The sequence below is a fragment of the Phoenix dactylifera genome, chromosome 9 (genome assembly GCF_051530095.1).
Source record: "Phoenix dactylifera cultivar Ajwa chromosome 9, Ajwa_hap1_PhDact_Kaust_v1.1, whole genome shotgun sequence".
NCBI classification, from domain to species: Eukaryota; Viridiplantae; Streptophyta; class Magnoliopsida; order Arecales; family Arecaceae; genus Phoenix; species Phoenix dactylifera.
The window spans coordinates 29,105,530-29,127,712 of NC_143198.1; the positions used below are offsets into that span (position 1 = coordinate 29,105,530).

At 37.0% G+C, this 22,183-nt stretch overlaps 2 protein-coding genes across 4 annotated transcripts; both read left to right on the plus strand.

The window, feature by feature from the left end:
* Positions 1–4,236: 4,236 nt before the first annotated feature.
* Positions 4,237–12,782, plus strand: ATMND1 (Mnd1 family protein). Of its 2 annotated transcripts, XM_008797266.6 has the most exons (12): positions 4,237–4,377; positions 6,479–6,559; positions 9,061–9,177; positions 9,749–9,787; positions 9,884–9,991; positions 10,092–10,154; positions 10,237–10,288; positions 10,444–10,488; positions 10,578–10,657; positions 11,722–11,800; positions 11,987–12,376; positions 12,490–12,782. In XM_008797266.6, exons 1-10 carry the CDS (start codon positions 4,375–4,377, stop codon positions 11,755–11,757), a joined length of 624 nt encoding a protein of 207 aa, XP_008795488.1. In that variant the 5' UTR covers positions 4,237–4,374; the 3' UTR covers positions 11,758–11,800; positions 11,987–12,376; positions 12,490–12,782. The 2 variants fall into 2 exon arrangements, with proteins under 2 accessions (XP_008795488.1, XP_026662093.2); XM_026806292.4 differs by lacking the exons at positions 11,722–11,800; positions 11,987–12,376; positions 12,490–12,782 and having other exon boundaries at positions 10,578–10,883.
* A 705-nt stretch (positions 12,783–13,487) lies between these two features.
* Positions 13,488–21,495, plus strand: LOC103711206 (clathrin interactor EPSIN 1-like). Of its 2 annotated transcripts, XM_008797267.6 has the most exons (11): positions 13,488–13,820; positions 13,909–13,960; positions 14,562–14,641; positions 14,752–14,830; positions 14,943–15,026; positions 15,133–15,278; positions 15,363–15,572; positions 16,737–16,876; positions 18,684–18,883; positions 19,215–19,692; positions 21,110–21,495. In XM_008797267.6, exons 1-11 carry the CDS (start codon positions 13,780–13,782, stop codon positions 21,319–21,321), a joined length of 1,722 nt encoding a protein of 573 aa, XP_008795489.4. In that variant the 5' UTR covers positions 13,488–13,779; the 3' UTR covers positions 21,322–21,495. The 2 variants fall into 2 exon arrangements, with proteins under 2 accessions (XP_008795489.4, XP_026662092.4); XM_026806291.4 differs by lacking the exon at positions 14,562–14,641 and having other exon boundaries at positions 13,558–13,820.
* The last annotated feature ends 688 nt before the right edge of the window (positions 21,496–22,183 follow it).

Here is a 22,183-nt window from a genome sequence, read left to right on the forward strand (position 1 = left end):
TGCTTTAGTAAATTCGATTCTACTGAGCCCAGCAACATTGAAATTTTGCACTGAGGTTGCTCGTAACCTTCATTAGGACACATCCTGGCGTTAAAGTAAACCTATTTAGGTTCATCATGATGTTAAGCTGGTAGTTACCTGATACCAAGTTGACTCAAAATATCGATCCCTGGTTTCCCGCATGACAGAAAAATGGGCAGCTACCACTTAAGGTTCAGAATTAAGAAACTATCTTGTCAGGTCTCGAGTCGTTATAGAGCGAAATTAATTAATATTAACCATCTTTCATGATCCTAGATGTTTAGGGTGGAACATCATAAATTTTAAGTGAGCAACTCTCTCTCCATTGGATTCAGATGGATAACTCTTCTAAAGGTTTGTTCAACTGTCTATTGAAATGTGGACATGGACTGAAATTTTAAGACATTGATTACCAATAAAGTAAGCATTAGATATGACAAAAAGAAAAATGTACAGTACGGAGAGATTTGACTCCCAGTTTTTATCATTTTGAAAGAAAAAAAAAAACTCCTTACTCTTATTTATTGCAATGTAATGGTATATTACAACCAAATTATTCTTAGAAGTATTTTGAGTTTAGTTGGTACAAATTATGCCATACCGTATTAAATCAGACGGTACGAAGTGTATTATATTATATCGGTTCGGTATCGATATACAATATGGAAGACGTACAGATATTTGATATATTTGAACTAATTTTGTACCGGACAATAGCAATATAGTAACAGATTGGCACCAATTCAAAGTTCAGTACCGAAACGATATACTTTGGGTTGATTTTTATCACTTACATGTGGAGAGAAAAATAGAAAAAAAAAAAAAAGACTTTGCTGCTGCATTTGTCTTGCCTATCTGCGTTGACTGGGGGCACTGTTTGGCAATAAGAAGCATCCATCTTCACCAACCTTCCAAGCCTTAACTTATACGCAAATTTGTCTTGGGATTCTTTGGTATGGGCCCCTAAAATTTGATATGAGGCTGGTGTGTAGTCAAAAACACTACAATTCCAACCATCAGCCTGGGCCCATAGCTTCTGTCAATGAAGTGCCGACCCAGGAAGGTCTTTGAGCTGGATCATACCCATCATTTTGTTTGCTAGTGTTTATTTCATTCAAAAAATGAATACAAACCAAACATGTAGATAGCCTGATTTTTTTAGGTATACAGGTCAATGCCGTGCCTACTAAGTTTATATCAGTGAAGTCAGTTGAGTTTGGACACAAGTGATCCTGGCTCGGATCTCGCCTCGATCAATAAATGTTAATTATCTCGATAAATCGAGTCGAGATTGGTAGCATCTTCCTCTTTTCTCAAAGGAAGAAGCAAGCATGCATGCCAATTGATTAGAAGGTCAAACAATTATTTATAAGATACTCTCAACATTTGCTGCACGAGGTCTTCAAGTATATGTCACATAAATTAAAAAAGATAAAGAAATATAGGAGCATGCAATAGAAAATCGTCGACAGCTAGAGACTTAGGTCAAGAGCATAATGATCACGTGACATAGATCTAATGCGAATTAGCTTAATAATGACCTAATCTGAGCAAAATCCATCATTTTTTTGTCGAAGGTCAAAAAATTTATAAGATACCCTCAGAATTTGCTCCTCCAGACCATCATGTATCTGTGGCGTGAATGGTGGAAACTAGTCTATTTCTGGCCATTTGCATCATAGATGGTTCATGACCTAGAACCACATTTCTCTAAATCAATTTTGAATTAAAGAGGCCCCGAACTCTTTTCAGCAAGCCAATTTAGCCAGCTCCCATCCTCCACAAGGGTTTTTTTTATTTTAATATCAACTTTGCATAAGGTTTTTTTTTTTTATCATCTTTGCTTTTTTTTTTTTTTTGTGTGTGTGTGTGTTATATAATGGATGACTAGTATAAATATATCCAAAAAAAGATAAAATATAACAAGTCATGGAGCGCTCTAGGCAACTCCCTCTCACTAGTTTAGAAAACTCTTCCAGAATGATTAGTCACAAAAGAAGCTACCTAGTCCGCAACTCCATTGACCTTCCTATACATGTGCTTGGCCAGGAAGGCAATGTTTCTGCTTACTATGCCCTAGATATCTCGGAGCAGAAGATGGCGGCCACCTATGTCACTAGTGCACCTTTGAATCCAGCCGATTATAGTAGCCGAGTCACCTCCAAGCAGGATTGCGTTGGCCATCAATACATGTAGAGCATGAGACAGACTAGCTCAATCTATCCTCAGCTCCGCCCAAGAGATAGAAGTGTCAAAAATTGGGCACCCATCGGTTGCCACCACCATAGAGTCCGGGCCTCTTTGCATAAGCTTTGCTAGGAGCATTGGGTCTTGCTTCAAAGCAGCGAAAATTTGGCATTTATTAAATGTATTTATTAAATTACATTAAAAAGGTATCATAATGTGGCATGTATATATCATTTCAAACTTGATCTAGTTATGGATCTGGATTTCCAATTTATTAAGGATCCACCTAAATTTCCAACTCGCTGCCAGCCCCACAAAATCAAACTATTTAGTAACTGGGAGCACGGATTCCGGAAAATGCGATTCCCACCTCAACAAGAGTTCTTGGAAATTGAGAAATCGATATAAAATGCATTTTGTGAAACATAGAATTCAAGTTTCTCTTATTACTTGACTACTAGATGGAAGGATCCTCGGTTGATGTGAAATATGAAACTTAGAAATATATGATGCGAAGAGATTCAGGTTCTCGCCTTTTTTTTGTGTCGTTAAAAACAGCATTCATATAGTTCTCACATAAGTACAACCTGTCAAATCAAAAAAAAAAAGAAAATGATACAAAGGGTGAGGTATATCTCCAACCTTGGTCCAAATCACTCTTTCCGAATGCCGGACCATAAAGAAGGCAACCCAATCTACCACACTGTTCGCCTTCCGATACACATGTGCTACCTGGAAGAAATCTGTCTCTCTGGCTAGATTGCGGTCTCGCGAAGCAGCGGGTGCCTATCTCTATTTGGATCTCCTCCTTGTATCCAGACCACTACTGTGGTAAGGTCCCTCTCTAGTAATATCCTATCGGTTTCAAGGATCCTCCTCGTATAGGACATGCCCTCCCAGATAGCCTACAACTCCACCTTAATAACGATCCATCAGGTGGTCTATCATCCTCCAGCTACAATCAACGTTGCCCTCCTTGCATAGGTGGCATGTCGCCTTTCACTTCTCTACCTTCCTACTTCTAAGGGCATTGAGTTCTACAATTAACTGGGGATAAGGATAGAAGGGATTCATAATCTGTAAGTCTCGCTGAATGTAGCCATAAATAAAATATTATTTGATTCATAATTAAATTTCATTATATAATAATCATCAATATAAATATTTTTAAAATAAAAAATATAGATAGCTAATTATCTAAACCAGCTTTTTTGCATTCAAATCTCACATACAACTTTAATACTCCAAATTCCATTTTTCTCTATCCTAACATATTTTTCTCTAACAAACTTATTAGGTCCTATCTCTGTCTCCCTCTCAAATATCCTTATCCACCTCCCACCTGTATCTTAAAATTTATTTCTATTTTTATTTTTATTTAATAGTATTTATTATTTTTATGTATTTTTTTACTAAATGCATACTGCATGTACCTATTTGTATAAGAATTTATACAGTAATTTAAGTAAAAAACAAAGAAGAAAGCTTTTTTGAAAGAGAAATTGCCGGTTGTCATAGGCTTTCCGAAGATCTACTTTGAGGCAGGCCTTGGTAGCACCAGAAGAAATACGAAAGTTCCAAACGAACTCATTGGCAATAAGAATGTTGTCAGTGATTCTTCGGACCTTAATGAACGCTGACTGGCTTTCAGAGATGATATCAGTGATGACAATCTGCAAGTGCAGGATGAGAATTTTAGAAAGAAATAATGTTTTAAGTAAAGTTACAAAAAGTAATGGATCCAAATAAGCAATAAGAAGATCAAAAATTAGATGTGTTAATTCGGATAAGGGGATTCGTAACCCAAGACAAAACAAAAAAAAATACTTCATGAGTCAGGGGCAATTTCATGTTTTAACAATTATTTATTATTTATTTATTTTTATACTTTATATGTATATAATATTACCGTTTCTCGTTTCCTATATATTTTTCCTGGCCAGCGTTTCCCGAATCCCTCTTGTCTACGGTTTGACAAGTCAAACGATCCGGGGTAGAAATACCGAGGCGAAGATAAAACAAAAAAATAAGAAAGAAAGAAAGAAAGAATAGTGCGCTTCAAAGCAGAACATTCTCGAACTCCCGCCAACATCATCGCCTGCACCGCCTCCTGTTCTTTTCGACGGGATTCCCCTCTTCTCGCCTGTGCGACTCCCAGCCGTTCCAATGGTATATTTCCTCGACCGAGTCTCTTATTCTTATCATCTGATTTTAATTTATTTCTCCATCAATCCCATTTCTCCTTCCTCGGATCCCTCTCAATCGCGTTATTTAGTTATTTATTTTGTGCGCCAGAAATTATCATCAGTTAGGGTTTCCTGATGCACTTTCTTGATTTTTTTAAAAAGAAGATAAGAACGTTTTCTTTCATGTTTTGATTCTTGATTTGGGTCAAGATGGAGCAGGAGAGTGTGTGATCTGTGGATCCGGGAGCCTTAGGAGATTAATGGTGGGTAGTTATGACCTGTACTGAGATATGATTTAAGAATAGGGTGGAAATGTTTGATGAAGAGAAAATACGATGCTTTTATGCGACGTTTGGTTGCTAAGAAAGTTTGGTGAAGGAAGAAAATTTTGGGGTGGAAATGTCTGAATCTAAGGGGGTTATCTAAAGCGATACATAATTTATCTCCCTTCCTTTTTCTTGGTCTTTTTGACATTGAAACATAGCGCCAGTTTCAATAAAGATTACGAAGTTGTAAATGGAGATAAGAGAATGGTAGGCAATTCTAAAGTTAGAGTAGGGATAAGTTTCTAGTATGCAATGTTGGCTGGTAGAGTGGTAGTTATGGTTGTTCACGTAAGATGGAACGGAAGAAATGGAATGAGATGTTAGATAGATGATACTATGGAGGAGGAATAAGAAAGGTAAAGTGTTGCATCATTTAGGCTGTGTTTCTGGTTGTCGAGTATGCTATGGAAAAGAAATGAAAGAGGGGTGAAAGGTTGGGGGGGTGGATATGATGGTGGAGACGTGTAGATTGGCAATTTCCCATCTTCATTTACTTTTCTGTACCCTCTCTATAACAGCATGTAAATAATACCCTCAGGTTTTTTGTGGCAAAAATGAGGAAAAGAAGAAACCAATGTGGAATGCCTTTTTGATTAAATCTCCTGGCATTTGGCTGTTAGCACTTGGCAGAACTCCTTTGGAAGTGTAATGATCACTGTTGGTGAAGTTAACTTTTTCTGGAAGGGATGGTGGTTGTTGGTGGGAAGTGATGCTGGAGCTGCTGTAGGGACAAGATGAGATGAAGGAGAGAGGTTTGGATGATGATCCTGGCTGGAAACATTTTCTGCTCAATATATGGAGAAAGTCACGAGTTATCAGTGCATTTTGTCATATCATGTCTTATAACTTCCCTAACAATTAAATACTTTGAAAGTTTACATTGTTATCTGAAAGTGTCCTCCTTGCATGCAACTAAACAGTTCTTAAAAAAAATCCCGAAAGAGGGAAGTAGTTTTTGGGTTTGGTACGGGTCAAAAACAGCTTATAGAATATAATAGGTTGAACTCATGATAGCTTGAAAGAATTCAGCTAATATTATGGAGAGAAAAACCATCCATGTAGATCAGGCTTCATCCATATGATCACACTTCATTCAATAGATGTGGGAATAACTTTTAATTTTTATTACACAATAATTATGTTTTAGAAAAATGCTTCCATTATTATCTCAAAGATTTTGACACCAATGACCAAAACCAAATACAAATCTAAATATATATACGTTACCCTAAATAAATATATGAAGTATTACACAACCTTGCTTGCTACTGTACTTTATACTAAAGCAACTAGTTGAAAGTGGAAGTGTCACAATTAAGTGTCCATTAATAGGAAACATCGAATTGTTTGTCAAAATGTTAAAGAGTCTTATGCCATCTCATGTCATTTTCACATGTCTAGAAATGCAACTACTGACACTAGATAACAACGTGATCAAGTAACACAGGAATGTGCCTGCACATTTGAAAATTCAAAAGCAGTCTGAGAAAAAGGTAGGGGAAGAAGGAAACTGCAGGTAATAGCCTTTGGAGAACAGAAAATAAGCATAGTTGTCTATCAAAGGATCATGAACATTATATTCTAGATTTGCATGCATAGAACAATGTGTATATGTTCTGTAATTTTCTCTGCACAAATGTCTGCTTTCAATGCCCTATTACCCATTTAGAACAGCAGCCCTTGGCAATGCATATGTATCTTTTGCATTCTCATTTGTGATTTAGAAGTCTAACCTATTATTCTATATGTGCTTCTTAGTCAAAGAAAAGAGGCCTCTCTTTGGAGGAGAAGCGTGAGCAGATTCTTCAAATCTTTCATGAGTCTCAGGACTTCTTTCTTGTGAGTATCCCAATTTATGTAGTCTTCGTTCTTTAGTTTTGGGGTTGGTTGATCTGTCACTTTTTGGTTTGCTATCATGATAGTAACTGATACATTACTAGGATGGTTGTCCTCTTTCCTAAATATAATACTGCAAGGTTTTGGTCCATGATCTTAAGCATTTTGGTTGATTAGTTTGGTTAGAGACTTGTGTACAAAATGAGTTTATAACTTGCACACAATTTATTATTGTTGATGTGTATGTTGCTTAATATCTTGTTTGTTTTATAATTGCAATTTATAGTATTCGTCTTATTTGAAACTATAGTCTTTATGTATCCCTAACTTCAGGCTTTTCACAAAAGTGGCATGCACAATCCATGTATTATTGGAGATGCATGTTTGACACACAAAGTATTATATCCATGCAATTGCTTTACAATTTCTGTGGCTTCAGAAGGCAGCTAAAGACTTGTTAATTTTAATAAATCATTCTGTTCATGGTTCAGGGTTGTAGTCCGTGCAAGCAGGATTCCTTTTATGGTTAGCAGCTGAAATCTACCTGAGAATTGTGATTGATCATTGTCACTAATTTGTACAGTAAAGGTTGCATGGTTTAGAATGGGCTGCAGAAATTAACAAATCTGTCAATGTTTTTATTGCAAACCTTGTCGTTAGTGTGATAAATTAACTAATTCATGATATGTTATGCTACTTGACATTGGTGCAGCTATGTGCATAAGTCTATATTTCTTACCTGGTTTTGTATTTAAAGAAAATTAATAGACATGAAAACCTGAAATCCTGTTGCTATCATGCCTTAATTAGTGGTTCTATATGTGGATATCAAGAGGCTCAAAAAGGTGAGATATCATGGTTGATCTCAGCTATTGGCTCAGCAACTTTAATTTTAGGCATGCATTTTGTAACTGAGACATAAAACATAATTAACATTTCTTCAGGTTTAAAATCAAATTCGTCAAATAATATCAACCGGTTCTTTTGATATTAAAAAATCTAAAAAGTTTCATGATAAAAATATAGCAATTTGAGACTTGATTTACTACATCAGGGAACAGGTAAAGATGATTTGGAGAGCAAAGATGACATAAGATGAGTGGCAATGATGAGAACTTTGATGTAAATGTGTTGTACAAAAAGGATAATCAGAAATGATTTCATTAGAAAAAGAATAGGAGTTATACCATTAAGGATAAAGTGGTGGTAAATTATTTGAGATCAAATAGGCGTAAGCAGCAAAGTTGTGATGAGGCGTTGATGAGGAGATAGACTATTTTTGTATCTAAAAGGCCAAGATAAAGGGCGAGATCAAACATGCCATGGAAGTTGTTTGAAAGGATATGAAAATTATGGTGGTGATAGTAAATGAAGCCCTAGCAGTAATAAATGTAAATAATGAAGCATGCATAGTGTTGATGCCACATTGCCAGGAGAATGCCTTTTGGCTATAGCTTGGGCTTTTTATAAATGAGTTCTTATTTTTTTAGATCAATTTCGTGCCTTTTAGTATCATGGCAGGCCCCACACTTGCTCAAAACTGCCTAATTTAGAGTGTTCACATTATGTTGACAGCTAGTATATCCATACCTTGATCCTAAATCTGACCCTATGTCAAAGGAATGAGTCTTGTAGATGAACATTAAGATTTACTAGCTGGCTTTTTTCATTAAGGAGATTCTTTGATTTTGATAAAGTACATGTATTCGATGATCATGATTTGGATTAGTTACAGGTTAGACAATGCTTAATCCATGTTTTCAAGTTACGATGGTTGCTAACAAAACTAATTTGGATAGAATTTGGGCAGAGCTCATTTTGACCTTCAATTGAGGTGTAAGTATAATGTAGTAGTTTGAATATTATATGTCATTTAGGATTTTGGGTAGCGGTTAGATAATAATCAGTATGGTTATGATTAAATTACAAATCCTGTTGTGGGTGGAGCAATCCAACTCAATTGCTTCTTCTGCCTGCTCCTTCTGTTCACCCAGTTATAATGCTTCGCCCTCTGCTAGGGACATACCTTGCTGGCTCGTCATATTAAAAGAGTAAATGAGCTTTGAAAAGGAGAGTCAAGAATGATCCGCAGTTGATTATCATTGTGGTTATGTGCTAAAATATTTGTTCCTTTCATTTTACTTATCTTCTCCTTTCATCAGAGCAAAGTGTGATATGTTTTAATCAAGTTTAATGTTGTTCTGGAGCAATCCAATTCGTCATACATGCATGGTGAAACATAGATTTGTTTCCTGTGCTCAGAGTTCCAGGATGTGATATCAAATTTCATAAATTGTCATCTTTTCCAAAATTTTACTCTATAAGATTCAAAGGTTAAAATTCAACCGTTCCATCTCTTATTATTTGTCACAAGTGTTCTCTATATACGTTATAGCTTCAACCATGATGGGATTTATCTTCAACTGCCTGTCTGTATTTGTTCTTTTTAGTTTTCTAATTTAAGATCAAATTTTGACCTTCTCTTTTCTTGTTTTGATTGTCAGCTTAAGGAGCTTGAGAAATTGGGTCCCAAGAAGGGTGTGATCAGCCAATCAGTGAAGGATGTTCTCCAAAGTCTAGTGGATGATGACCTGGTTCTGAAGGATAAAATAGGCACTTCTGTGGGTTTATGTTTCTTTTCCTTCTTATGTGTTTTTATTTATTTTTGTGTGTGTGGAAATGTGTAGCATATGAATATGGTTGCTACTGCACTGATGATTCTTTGGCACTACATTTTCCAAATCTGGACATCTGAGTAGTTGATCAAGACTAAGTTTACTTTGTGATGATATGCCACTACAATATAACTGAAAATGTAGAAACAAGACAAAGTTCGTTGGCTAGTTTCCCTAAATTTTCGCATCATTCTATAAAACTTCATGCATTAGTTTAGGTGGCAATACATTCTTGTGTTTTGCACTTGCATTGCTGCATGGTGACTTCTGGTGCTCATCTAATTTTGCCAATAATGTGAAGTGGAACTTTCTATTGTGCTATGAAATGTCTTATAACTCTCAGCTTTTAATAATATTTGGATCGGCCACACCTTTTTCTTACTATCTGCTTTATTTCAACTTTGAACCTATTCTAGTAATATAATGGTCCGTTTATGTCTTTTTTTTTTGAGCGAATGGATCAATCATTCAATCTTGTTTAGTTATGTTTATGTAGCTTACACATGTATTTTCCCAGGTATACTTTTGGAGTCTTCCTAGCTGTGCTGGAAATCAGGTATTATTTTTTCATGTTTAGAAAGTACGTATTTATATTCAATCATCAGGTTTTTTGGTTGCTTGTATCTGTAGAATTTATAATTGCTTTATGCAGCTAAGGAATACTTACCGCAAACTGGAATCTGATCTTTCGAGCTGTAGGAAGCGCTTTGCTGAACTTGTTGAGCAAAGGGGCAACTTGAAGAAAGGCAGGGAGGAATCTGTAAGCCTATAAAGTGTATCCATTTTATATGCATCCAGAGATCCTTCTATAAAGACTTTAACATGGGCCTGTAGATCTAACCGATTTTTATTGTATGAAGGATGAAAGAAAAGCTGCTTTAGAGGAACTGAAGACTGTTGAACTACAGCATAAAAAGCTGACGGTAGCTACTATGCACTTAACTTCCTATGTATTCTCATAGTTTTTTGTGAGTACTGAAAAAATTATTGGCTATCTGTTTATAGGAAGAGTTGGCATGCTATGCCGATAATGATCCTGCTGCACTCGAAGCAATGAGTAAGAACATCTCTCATCTTCTCCACATGAGAATGCTTTCATCTTCTTCAGTGCTGATATTGCAGTCATAGTTTTCTGAAGTTGTGCCATTTAAACACTACACCATTTTTGTGCACTTTGTAAATTCAGCCTTCTGATTTTCACTGATATGGCAGAAAATGCAATTGAGGTTGCTCATTCAGCAGCTAACAGATGGACAGGTATTTCTTTGACAGGATTTTTCTGTATTGCTACCGATCAACCTTTTGCTTTTATCTAAACTGATAAGCTTCTGAACATAATTTCTCAGACAACATATTTACCCTACAGCAATGGTGTTCAACCAAATTTCCAGAAGCCAAGGAGCAACTTGAACACTTGTACACAGAGGTAGATGCATTTTTCCTTCATATCAGACCTGCATTTGCATCCCTCACTATGCCATGGTTCAGATTGTTGTGTCATTAGCATACAACCGAACTCAGGTATACGTGGATACATCAACTTTCCGATACAGAATATGTGCTTTGCAAAACTATCATTTCTGCTTACTTCCTGATGCTTTCTGGGGTTTTTCTTGGAGCGACTGAGCTATTTTGTAGGTACCTGCACTCTAAAATAAACTTGGGGTGTTCGGAACATGTACGTTGGTATATTTCTGGTTTGTGGCAGAATATTGTAAGGCATAGTTGTGTCTATCTTTTAAGAAAACCTTGATGGAAATGATGCCAAAAGATTTGAAACACTAAATGGAATAAAATTACAAAGCTTTTTAGGATCTGTCCACTTCTATTAACTATTATATGGGGAATACCAGTTCTGTCAATTGGATTTTTCAGACATGCTACCAGTTTGGACTCAAGCGCCGGATGAAAATCAGCCACGGTGACATTGTAGTCTACAATGGACTCTCTCAATTGTTTAGCTTTTTAAAATTATATTTATTTCAGAATTGTCGTAATGTTTCTCAATGCATGTATCTAATTGCTGTATGTTGCAATATCTTCCATTGCTGTCCAAGAGGTCTTCAGGAGTTTCAATATTTATTGAGCTCCTGTCCATCTTGGATTTCCATCTCTAACGTTCATGACCTCCTATCTGCACTTACAGACATAAAACTCCATATAAAAGGCTTTCTAAGTCCTTTAATGATGATTGGTTATCAAATGCTTATCATTAAAACCATGCTTCGAGCATTGCTATTGCTCTATTTTCAGATGCAGTTAAGCAGCATGACAACCAATGGACTGTCTCCTCTTCTCCTCAAGTTGTTGGCATCATTTGAATTATTGATAAAGAGACATATCATCAGCAAATAAGATATATGCATGGCATTGTTTCTTATACTATCAGTAATCCTAAATTTTGCTAGGACTTTTCTTTTATAGTTTGGTTGCTTTTTCTGGTGAGAACTTGATCTAAGTTTTCTGATACTTGTGGCTTCCAAAATGCAGGTGGGAATAACAGATGATTTTGAATATTTGCAATGATCATTGAAACATACTGGGGCTGAATCCTGATTGCATTACTTCGGTATGCAACATATACTGGTAGCTTGAAATTTTTGTTTCTTGGCCAAAAAGAGAAAAAGAAAGAAATTTTAGTTGGTTTTACAGTTACGGGTACTTTCTCAGTGCTGGTACTACAGGGATTGATTTGTTAGCGCAACTAATTTTCGTTTTCTTCCTGTAAATTTGGCACTCTCTTGTTTTTGTACAGATAGCTTGGCTATAGCCTTGGAATGACTTCAATTCTCTCTTGCAACTATGTCACATATGCATATGCTCGTGCCTGTACTTCAGAATTCCGGTTAAAAATTCTGTAACCAAGGGGTTCCAATTGGATTCCAACCAATCCATATGTCTGAAACAAGGTCTCTGCTCAGAGTAACAACATTCAGACCAATGAAACTACCCTCTTCATCTCTTTGATATCCGACTAGCACTGTGAAATTGGGCCGGTGACTGGCCGTGCATAATGGTTTATGCTTACAATCTGTAGTTCAAATTCATAATGAGCCTTCTTTCATGTAAGAGGAGTTTCATAAAGAACCAGGGAGCTGGAACCTTGCATATTTCCTCAGCCAGCTTGCAGTTGCATTTCTTTCAGGTAGAATGTGAGATGTGTGTTACAATGTGCTGCATCATCTAATCACTTGCTGTATTAATCTCATCCGGGCTCCCTGCCAGTGCTTCCATCACTAATTCTGCTGCATGCATCAGGTGTGGCATATGCAAATGGCTCATTTTTGATGCTCGAAGCGCTCTCGCTGCACAACTAGGATGGCTATTGCTTGATGGTCATTGGTGGTGTTAATGAGTCAGGCATAGTCGTCACGTTCTATAATCGAGCCAAGCTCGAGTCAGGTCATCAGGTTGCTCATGAAACTCTCATATAGAGGATTTGGTGAGAGATTAAGGTGTTTCATCGCCCTCTCATATGCGACTTGAGCTAATATTTTAAACATTAATTCACAATTATTCTGTTAAATTCATTCTTATTTTTGCTGGCATGCTACTTGAGCGAGCCTTCCGCAAATCAAATGTTTCCAGGCAAAGATGGGCCACTTCACTCGTATACTGGTCTAGCGGTTGGTAAGCACTTACCAAGTCGAAAATTCGAGCCAAAGATGAGCCCTTCACTAATACCTTAATCTTTCGACTTGCATATCCCATTACAGATTTAGATTATCAATAATGGTACCGCCACACGTAATTTACTAAGCCTCTGTGAGAGACATGTAATAATGTTCCGTGGCATCAGCAGCCCATGAAAGATAAGGACTGCATGCATAAATCTAGGATCATACCAGCTGAATTTTCATTGGAATGGCTGTAAACTTGCAATCGGATTTATGAAGTCATATTATTGTAGCGTTGCTCTTTCCCTAATGCATTCACTTCCATCCAATCTCACACCCAGATGAGAAATATCGACAACACTTACGTCACACAACTTGAAGATTTCTTTTTGCAAGTTTCACTCATCCAATAAAAACGAAGTATCATACTTAAAATATCCTCTTCCATAGAATCTATCTTTGCTGCAGTTCGAAGACCGTGCACATAGACTTTTAAGTAGGACCGGCTGGAAGCCCAACTAACAAAATAATAGTTAGGCCCGAGGCCCGGCCCATGATCGGTTCAAATCCATGCGTCTAGCGGTTTGGCATCCTCACCGTTCATTACTGTATGAGAACGCAACCTTTTGGAACAATCATATGGACAAGTCTGCCAGCCGTCCGTCGTCCATTCTCTTCGATAAATACATCTCCCCAACCCCACCATCCCACCGCACCTCCCAAAAAACGAAACAAAACAAAAAAGAAAAAAACTCTCTCCCGTCTCTTGGACCATCTGAGGCTCCGACCCTCGTTAGGTGCTCCGGCTCTCATACCCAGATCCTAGAAAACCTAGAATCTCTTCAGGTCTAAAAGGAGTCCAATTGTCAGCCATTCCCCTCCGACTCCAGATTTGGGGGCGAGATCGAGGTCTTCTCCGATCGTACCGGCAATGGATTTCATGAAGGTCTTGGATCAAACTGTACGGGAGATGTAAGCCCTGCGTTCGGAAACCTCTCCATTTCGCCCTCCTGAGATCTTTGTCTTGATTTTTTTAAAATTATTTTCCGTTATTTTTCAGAAAGAGAGAGGTTAATCTTAAAGTGCTGAAGGTGCCGGAGATGGAACAGAAGGTTAGAATTTTGCTTTTAATGTCTCGATCTATGGTAATGAGGACCCGGATCGTTGTAATTTCTTTCAAATCTTGATTCCATGGTTTTCTATTTGAGAAAACAAGGGCTATCCTCCATGAACTGATGGACTCGATTTTAGATTGTGAATTAATATTTATAATAGAAAGAATTTTTTTCTCCTTCTTTCTGAACATCCTTCAAGTGGAGATATCAGCCTATCTTACCAGCTTGTACTCGAGATATCAATTTTGTTGCCCCCCTGAAAAAAATGGTTAAATAAATTAAAAAAAATGTTTAGCCTTGATCTTGGAGAACTGAGCTGAAATTTCTCTTGGCGGCATGGTGAAATGACTGCAAAAAAGGGGAAAAAATATTACAGTTGTTGTTTTCCCTTCGGCATGTTTAATTCTTAGATAGCAAGCCAACTCTCTTCTTCTCGATGTCCATTTTGGTTGATATGAGTTGGTATTATAGGATCATGAGTGGACTGTATTATTGCTGAAGTTCAAATCTGGGAAGAAGTTGCTACTGGCGTTGGACTCTCTGTTTTGTTCTCTCTGTTTCTTTCTTTATATTGATCTATCACCATTACGAAAATTAGGTTCTTGATGCAACTAGCGATGAACCTTGGGGTCCTCATGGATCTGCTCTATCGGAGATCGCTCAGGCAACGAAAAAATTGTAATCCCTACCTCGATTTTATTTGGATTTGCCACTGAATATCTTTTATTTTGGAGAAGTAATGTGCCAAAGTATATGTATTTCTAATTCTGTAAATGTTATCTGCACAGCACTGAGTGCCCGTTAATCATGAATGTACTTTGGACAAGATTGTCAGATACTGGTTCCAAATGGCGTCATGTGTACAAGGTGCCAGTTAAAACTCTATCCGTGATGTGGATAAACAGATCTTTAGCTTCATCGGCTATTTTTACTTACTGTTTTAACATTCATATAGTTATTGCACTAAACTTCCTTGTAGGCATTGGCTGTTATTGAATACTTGATCGCAAATGGATCGGAAGGTGCAGTTGATGACATTATTGAGCATACTTTTCAAATCTCAGTACTGCTTCTTCACCCTGGATAAGAAAATTATTAATTTACCTTGTCCATTGGGATCTTTTTTCTCCCAAATGCTTCTCATTATGTGTTTTTTTGTGTTCAAAAAGGCACTTTCAGGATTTGAGTATGTTGAACCTAATGGAAAGGATGTCGGGATCAATGTGAGAAAGAAGGCAGAAACCATCTCAACTCTTTTGAATGATAAAGAAAAAATACAAGCAGTCAGAGATAAAGCTGCTGCAACCCGTGATAAGTAAGACTCTGAACACTCCCTGTGAGATCTTTTTCTGCTCATATCTAAACCATATTTTGCTGAATCAGTGATTGCTGTATTTAGGTATTTTGGGCTGTCCTCAACTGGAATAACATATAAATCAAGTTCAGCTTCATACGGCAGTGATGGCTTTAGTGATCGTTATGGAAACCTAAGTGGTTCAAGGGAAGGTGACACCTTTAGAGATAGTTACCGAAACAGTGAATCACATAGAAGTGTTGCTGATGAAAATGAAGGGAGCAAATCAAAGAAGACAGTAGCACATCAAGCCAGGTAAATTCTACTGGCCTTGTATACTCTGTCTTTTTCATTTTTCTTTTTCTTACATTATGCTTGCTTGTTGATTTGGGTTATCATGTTTATAAGGGATGTTTTTGGTTGTGATTCATTTGAGATGAAAACCAGATCAGCCAAAAGAAAAGGAAATCTAGAAGATGATGTAGTTTTGTGCTAGTGAAGTTTAAGGTCTTCTAGTAATATCTAATTACACAAAACTAAGGGTTCAGAGAGGCCAAGTTTGGACTGAGCTCATTTTTCCCAAGACAATGACAACCAAAAAGTAATAAAAGAAAACTTTTTAGGTTTGGTCTAGGTCTCTTGTGGGCTCAGTTTCTAATTAATTTTGTGAAACTGTGGGTTCACAGGAGCCAAGTTTGGAATGAGCTGAGTTTTCTCTAGACCATGTCTCTTTCTCCAAATAATTTTCTTGGGCCTGGCCTAGGCTTCTTTGGGCCTAGATACATCATGTGAAGCTTGGGGTTCACAGGGTCCAAGTTTGGATTGAGCTCAGCTTTTCCGAAGACTCTGTCTGCTTCTACAAATAACTTCCATGCCTGGTCCATGCCTCCTTGGCAGGCTTAGGTACTACTTAATTATGTGAAACTAGGGTTTCACAGGGTCTAAGTTTGGACTGAGCCGAGCTTTTCCCAAGACCGTGCCTGCTTCTACAAATAACTTCCAAGGCCTAGCCTATGCCTATCTAGGGGGCTTAGATACTCTTTCCAATCTTGGATAGCTTATAATATGGAAAAGCGGTCTCAACCTTACCCAGCCTAATTGATTTGGCACGACCTACATGAAAAGAATATCATGGAATTACATTAGGAAGCTGTAAGATGGGCAATTAAGTTTTTCAAAAAACTGATAATTTTAATATTTAATCACAGCACCTCTACCTAAAAGATACCAGTAGATTTCATATTATCTTACCAAGGGATGCATGCACAACTATGGAAAACACCAATTGACGCTTGCATATATAAGAGGCTGGAAAAAGAAATGCCTTAGATGGGGATTGGTTGTTTACATAGATAAAATAATGGTTGCCTTAATTCAATCTTGGGTCATGAACCTTAAATATCAAATAACCTAAAAATCCTTTTGTTAATGTTGCTTCACCTACCGCTAATGTTCAACTAAAATTTGTTTGTTGGATAGGGATCAAGATTCTTTAACATCAAAATCAAAGCCATCAACTAAGCCGGGCCACGCTCCATCTTCTAAAAGCCCAATTGTTCAAGCAACTAGTAGCAAGGATGATTTTGATGACTTCGACCCACGCGGATCTTCTAAAACTGGTGAGTAGTTTTTGTTTATTGATTTCACATGGTGAAAGAGAAATATCTCTTTTTTACTAGCATATATGCATTAGTTACCGAACTTATACCTGCTTTGCTTAGATTCTGATAAGTAAGATTCATATATTTTGTGAATGGTTAGTGTATCAATGCTTGCACAATGAATAAATCAAACAAAAATTCTGCAAAGCATAGATAAAGAGAACTAAGATTTCAACATGAAGGGGAGAATAAGATAAAGAAGTGATCATATTCGATACTTTTTGTCTGGATTCTTTCCAAAGCAAAGTGATATAATTATTTGTACCTGAATACTTCCCAGAATTAAATCGATAAGTGATATATTGATGTCGCTCAAACAACTAGATGGTATTGTTCCCACTTACGGGAGTCTCACTCATTGATTTGTTTCAACAGTAAAATTATATCTATCTAAGACTAACCAGAAAATTGTTGCTACATTCCCTCATGTGAATCAGATGCAGTCGCATGTCCAATTGCCAAGCTTGAAAAGAGGAAAAAAAATAAGATAAAGGATGGATAGATAAAAAATTTCTCAATAAGCTTTAGGATTTTAAGAAAATCATATATTGGAAAGTTTTGTTTTGTCCCTACCATCTTCACCAATCTCTAAAAAGGACATTGTTATAGTGGGTAAACTCATTGCTTGAAGAGACTTAGTCTTTACCAATTTCTAAAGCTGAAAAAAATGATAAGTATCCAAGTGTCTGACCCATATCTGCCTCAAGAGATGTATCAGACACGGATTCTAGAAGCTGCACGGTAGTGTCCGGGTAAAACAGGACACGGCCTGTTTCTCTTTTTGCCTTTTTCATTCTCCATCTCTAGATGGCGAAACATTGGGGTAATGCATCAATCCTGGGTTTGACATGACTTAGATACTTAATCTGAAATTTGGAGACAAACCTGCCTGTTTACTTAAAAGTATTCAACTTCGCTTCAGGTTGGATTTATAATTTATAAGCTACAGATGACAACTGAGCTGTTTCTTGTGAGCTTACCTGAGGTTAAGTGGTTCCTTCTATTCCAACTCTACGATCAACTTGTTTCAAAATCATGTTAGTTTAGGGCCTAAACTGGATATGTCAGATGAGAGTATTTCTTGATATAGTCAGATTATAATCCAATATGGATTTACCAAGTAACGTGCAGCCAAACTTAAGCACATTCTGTCATTGCAATTTGCATACCATTTGAAGATTAAAATCTTTGGGACAATATATCATTTACTTAAAAAAGATAGCTCTAATTTTTGGTTTTCAGATATTTTCCTGGATATCAGTGCCAAAACTAACCATTGAATGTTGATTTCTATTATTCCACCTGTGTTTTTTCACTTCTGTTTTTTCTGTCAAATTTATGTACAAAGTTTACTATATGTTATAAGTCTTCTTTCAGACACGGACATATTTTTCAGTTTCAATCATATGCACAATTGTCATGCTTAAAGCAATATCATGCTTGTTTTGTATCCTTTTGATCTAGAAATATTATTTTTCCCCCAAAAAATATGAGTTGCATGGTTGTAAGGCAGTCCAGTTTACTTTTCATGAGGGTTAGTAGCCATGAGGCAACATCACTGTTGAGAATCTTGAGGTGACTAATTTTATTCCTAATTATTCTAATGTGCATGTACGGTCATTTCTTAGGCCTCAAATGTTGCAAACGTGTTATCTGCTGATATTGGTTAAGCTAAATTGTGATGATTTGTGGCTTATAGATTTTAGACTTCAAGTAAATAAGTTTATGATGAGCTTATTGGTAGCCCTTCTATTTTATTTCACAGGATCAGCTAATACAAGCTCTAGCCAGGTTGATCTATTTGGACAAAGATTAGGGTTCAACCTCATGGATGAACCATCTTCTCTTCCAACAGAAACAACCACGCATGGAAATCCTGCAACAACTGAAGTTGACCTTTTTGCTGATGCGACTTTTCAATCGGCCTCACCTCAAGCCGAAGCAACGGCAACTTCTCATACTCAGGTTAGTTTTAATATTTTTCCCAATTAATAAGGTGGTTGAATTCAAGTTTATTAAGTTCTAGTAGCCTCATGTAACTTGGGCAGTAATCCAGTGCACAAAGGGAAAGATAAAACTAAGAACCCAAGTTTCCTGTTCTTTTGGTCGTTAAAGTTTCTTTTGTTGAACTTCCAATAATGCGAGTGCATAATTTCCTTAAACGGAGAAAAATGTTTTCATATGCAGCAGATGTTTTGTTGTCTTTTTCATTTTCTGCAGCCTGTATTCTTTTTTAGATGAAAATTATTTAATTCAAGGTTTTTTTAATGTTGTATATTACTCACTGTTACTGCAGGGCAGCATTGATCTCTTTGCCAGTCAACCTGCCATTCCTGCTGCATTTCCTTCAGATAATATGGAGTTTTTTGCAGCACCAGAGCCAGGCTCATCTTCTGAAACAAAGTCTCCCATTTCTGAGCCTGCTAGCACTCAATCATTTGATCCTTTTGCCGCAATTCCATTAAACAATTTTGAGGGCTCTGACCCGTTTGATGCCTTGACTTCTCATACTGAACCAGCAACTACAAAATGTTCACAACATTCTACAACCAGCAGCCCAAACAAGCTGGATGAGACCTTTGGTCCCTTCACCTCTCATACTGAGGCAGCAACTACAGAACCTTCACAGCATTCTACAAATAACAGCCTCAACAACCTGGGGCAGACCTCTTTAACAGCATCCAAGCCTGCCCTCAAGGACACTTTTCAGGTTAAGTCTGGAATATGGGCTGATTCCTTGAGCCGTGGACTGATTGATCTGAATATAACTGCTCGTGAGTTTCTCCTCTCATCTTTTATCATTAATTTTTTTTGGTGATTTTGGACTGTTTAATCATTTTTAAAATAAGTAGCTACAAATTTAACATTCTTTACCTGGAGGTTGAAGCCTGATACTTACAAACTTGCTTACTAGTGATGTCATGACTTGTTTTTGCATTCCTTATGACGATGTACCAATAATTTTGCTCCTGTCTAATGCATGTCTCCAAATCCAACAATTGTACATGGTTCTGTAGCAAATTGAATGCCTTGAGAGAGATTTCTTTTTAAGCAATCCTGGTTTTGAGATAGCATCCAAGGTAGGGAGACAGATTGGACATGACCACAAAATTGGTAGTTTTCTGCTGCTGAATTAAGTCATTGATTCTAATGTAACGGTGCCCTGAACGTACCTGGGACTTGAGGATTGCATTATTAATTTCTGATTTCTTGACATGATTGAATATGACTCTTTTTTTTTTTTCTAGTACTAATTTTTGCATGCAAGCAGGCACACAAACGCATCTAAAAGTGCATGACTTGTTTGTTATTTCATCTATTTGAATTGGAAACATGAATATCTTTCCCATTTCTTCTCTCCGCTGCTACGTCTGTTATCAGTGGAAAATTTTAGATTTTTATGATAGCTATTTTCTGAATTTTTTTGGGTCCTCTTCCCTTCTTTTCATAGCATTCCAGTGTCAAATTTTCTTTTGAGTGCATGCTACTGTCTCCATTTCAGTTTCCATACTATTTTTCGTTCAGTTCCATCACTTCATCCTCTGTATGTGCAACTCCTAAGCTTTCTCTAATGTATTCTAATATTTTTTTCCTTTCCCCAAAGCCATGTTAGCACTCTCAACTACTCTTATTTTATCCTTCCTAGTTGTACCACATGCCCAACTGAATGTACTCAAGTTGCATTTCTTCTCAATTGGGTTTCCATTTTGCATATATCTTTATACATCGCTTGGTATGTGTTTGATACCAATAGATGAGTGTGTTCCAGGAAACTTTGGGAATTATGTTGCTAGAGGATATGAAGATAGAAAATTCGTTTTGAGGTTTTGTTTGGTCTTGTAAGATATAGAAATAGGCAAATAATTATTCTTGGTTTGGAGAGGAGACAGGCAAACCTCAAAAATATTCCATATCCAAGACAATGTTTTATAAGCTTCATATCAGATTATTAGATATTGGTTCGATGTCAGATATACATTTATACAGGGTTATAGCGCTGTAATAGATGCATCTGCAAATTTACCATTTTTTCAGTAAAAGAAAAATTACGACTATGCTTATTGTATGGCATTTTCATACATGAAGAAATCATCAGGTTGAAACTACTAGAGAATTAGTTTGACGTGTGGCAACATTAATCTGACTTCTTTTACCATATTTTTTTACCCGCTGCTCCATTGCAATTTGCAGCCAAGAAGGTAAATCTAGCAGATATTGGGATTGTTGGGGGGCTTAGTGATGGGCCTGATGAGAAGGAAAAAGGACTTCCAAGTTCAGCATACATGGGGAGAGCCATGGGCATGGGAACTGGTCTGGGCAGGTCTGGGCTTCCATCTGCTGCAATGGGGACAAGTGGGAGCTTTTCAACATTTGGCCAACAGCAGTTTGGAAGCTTCAAATGATGCCGCATCTGAATTTTTTTTTGTTGATATTCCTTTCTCCAGCCAATAGTTGTTCCTGAAAGAATTGAGTAATTTTATTAGTTGTACATTGCATTTTATTTGTTTCACTTTACATTTCATTGTTGTTCTTGTTATGCACTCGCATAAGTTTTACAAAGAGGACTTTGTGCTGAACTTTATTGGCAGTGCAAGGACTATTGCTTGTCTATTCTCCAGGTTCCCAACTGACCGTTTACCGCTGAAGCATGCCAGTTGGTGTTTCCTGTTGCTATGAAGCAAGCTAAAATGTGTCCATTACTGACTGTTTTCAATCTTTCAATCTTATGGTTATTATTATTATTTTTAAAATTGAGACATGTTAGGGAGGGAATTTCTTGAATGCTAAGGTTTGTAGACCGAAAATTTTCATTATTAAAAATATTAAAATGATTCCATTGTGTTTTGGAATTGCCTGTCCCTGTTCAAACACAATGAGATGCAAGTTTGTTATTGAGCTTTTTCTTCAATTTGTAGCTGTTCGTTATTATTTTTCGTTCTCTGTGGTGGCATGATAGAAACAAACCGTAGAGAGCTGTCATCTGTCATCCAAAAGACCAAGAAATGGTTTGGGGAGCAAAAGTTTTGTCAGGGTATCTCCTGAAATGACTGGGATATAGTTCGTGATCCATAAAGTCGTGTAGTTAGCTACCAGCACGCGTGGTTCTTGAAAATGGCAGTGGCAGATCCAGAAGCCATTTGTTACAAGAAAATAAGCGGGTCATGGGAGCCGTAGAAACTACCATTATTTCTCAGAAAGGAAATTGCTACGTCTTCCACCTTAAGCTCCTAGAAATGATTGCAAACTGTAGGTTTTTTCTTTTGT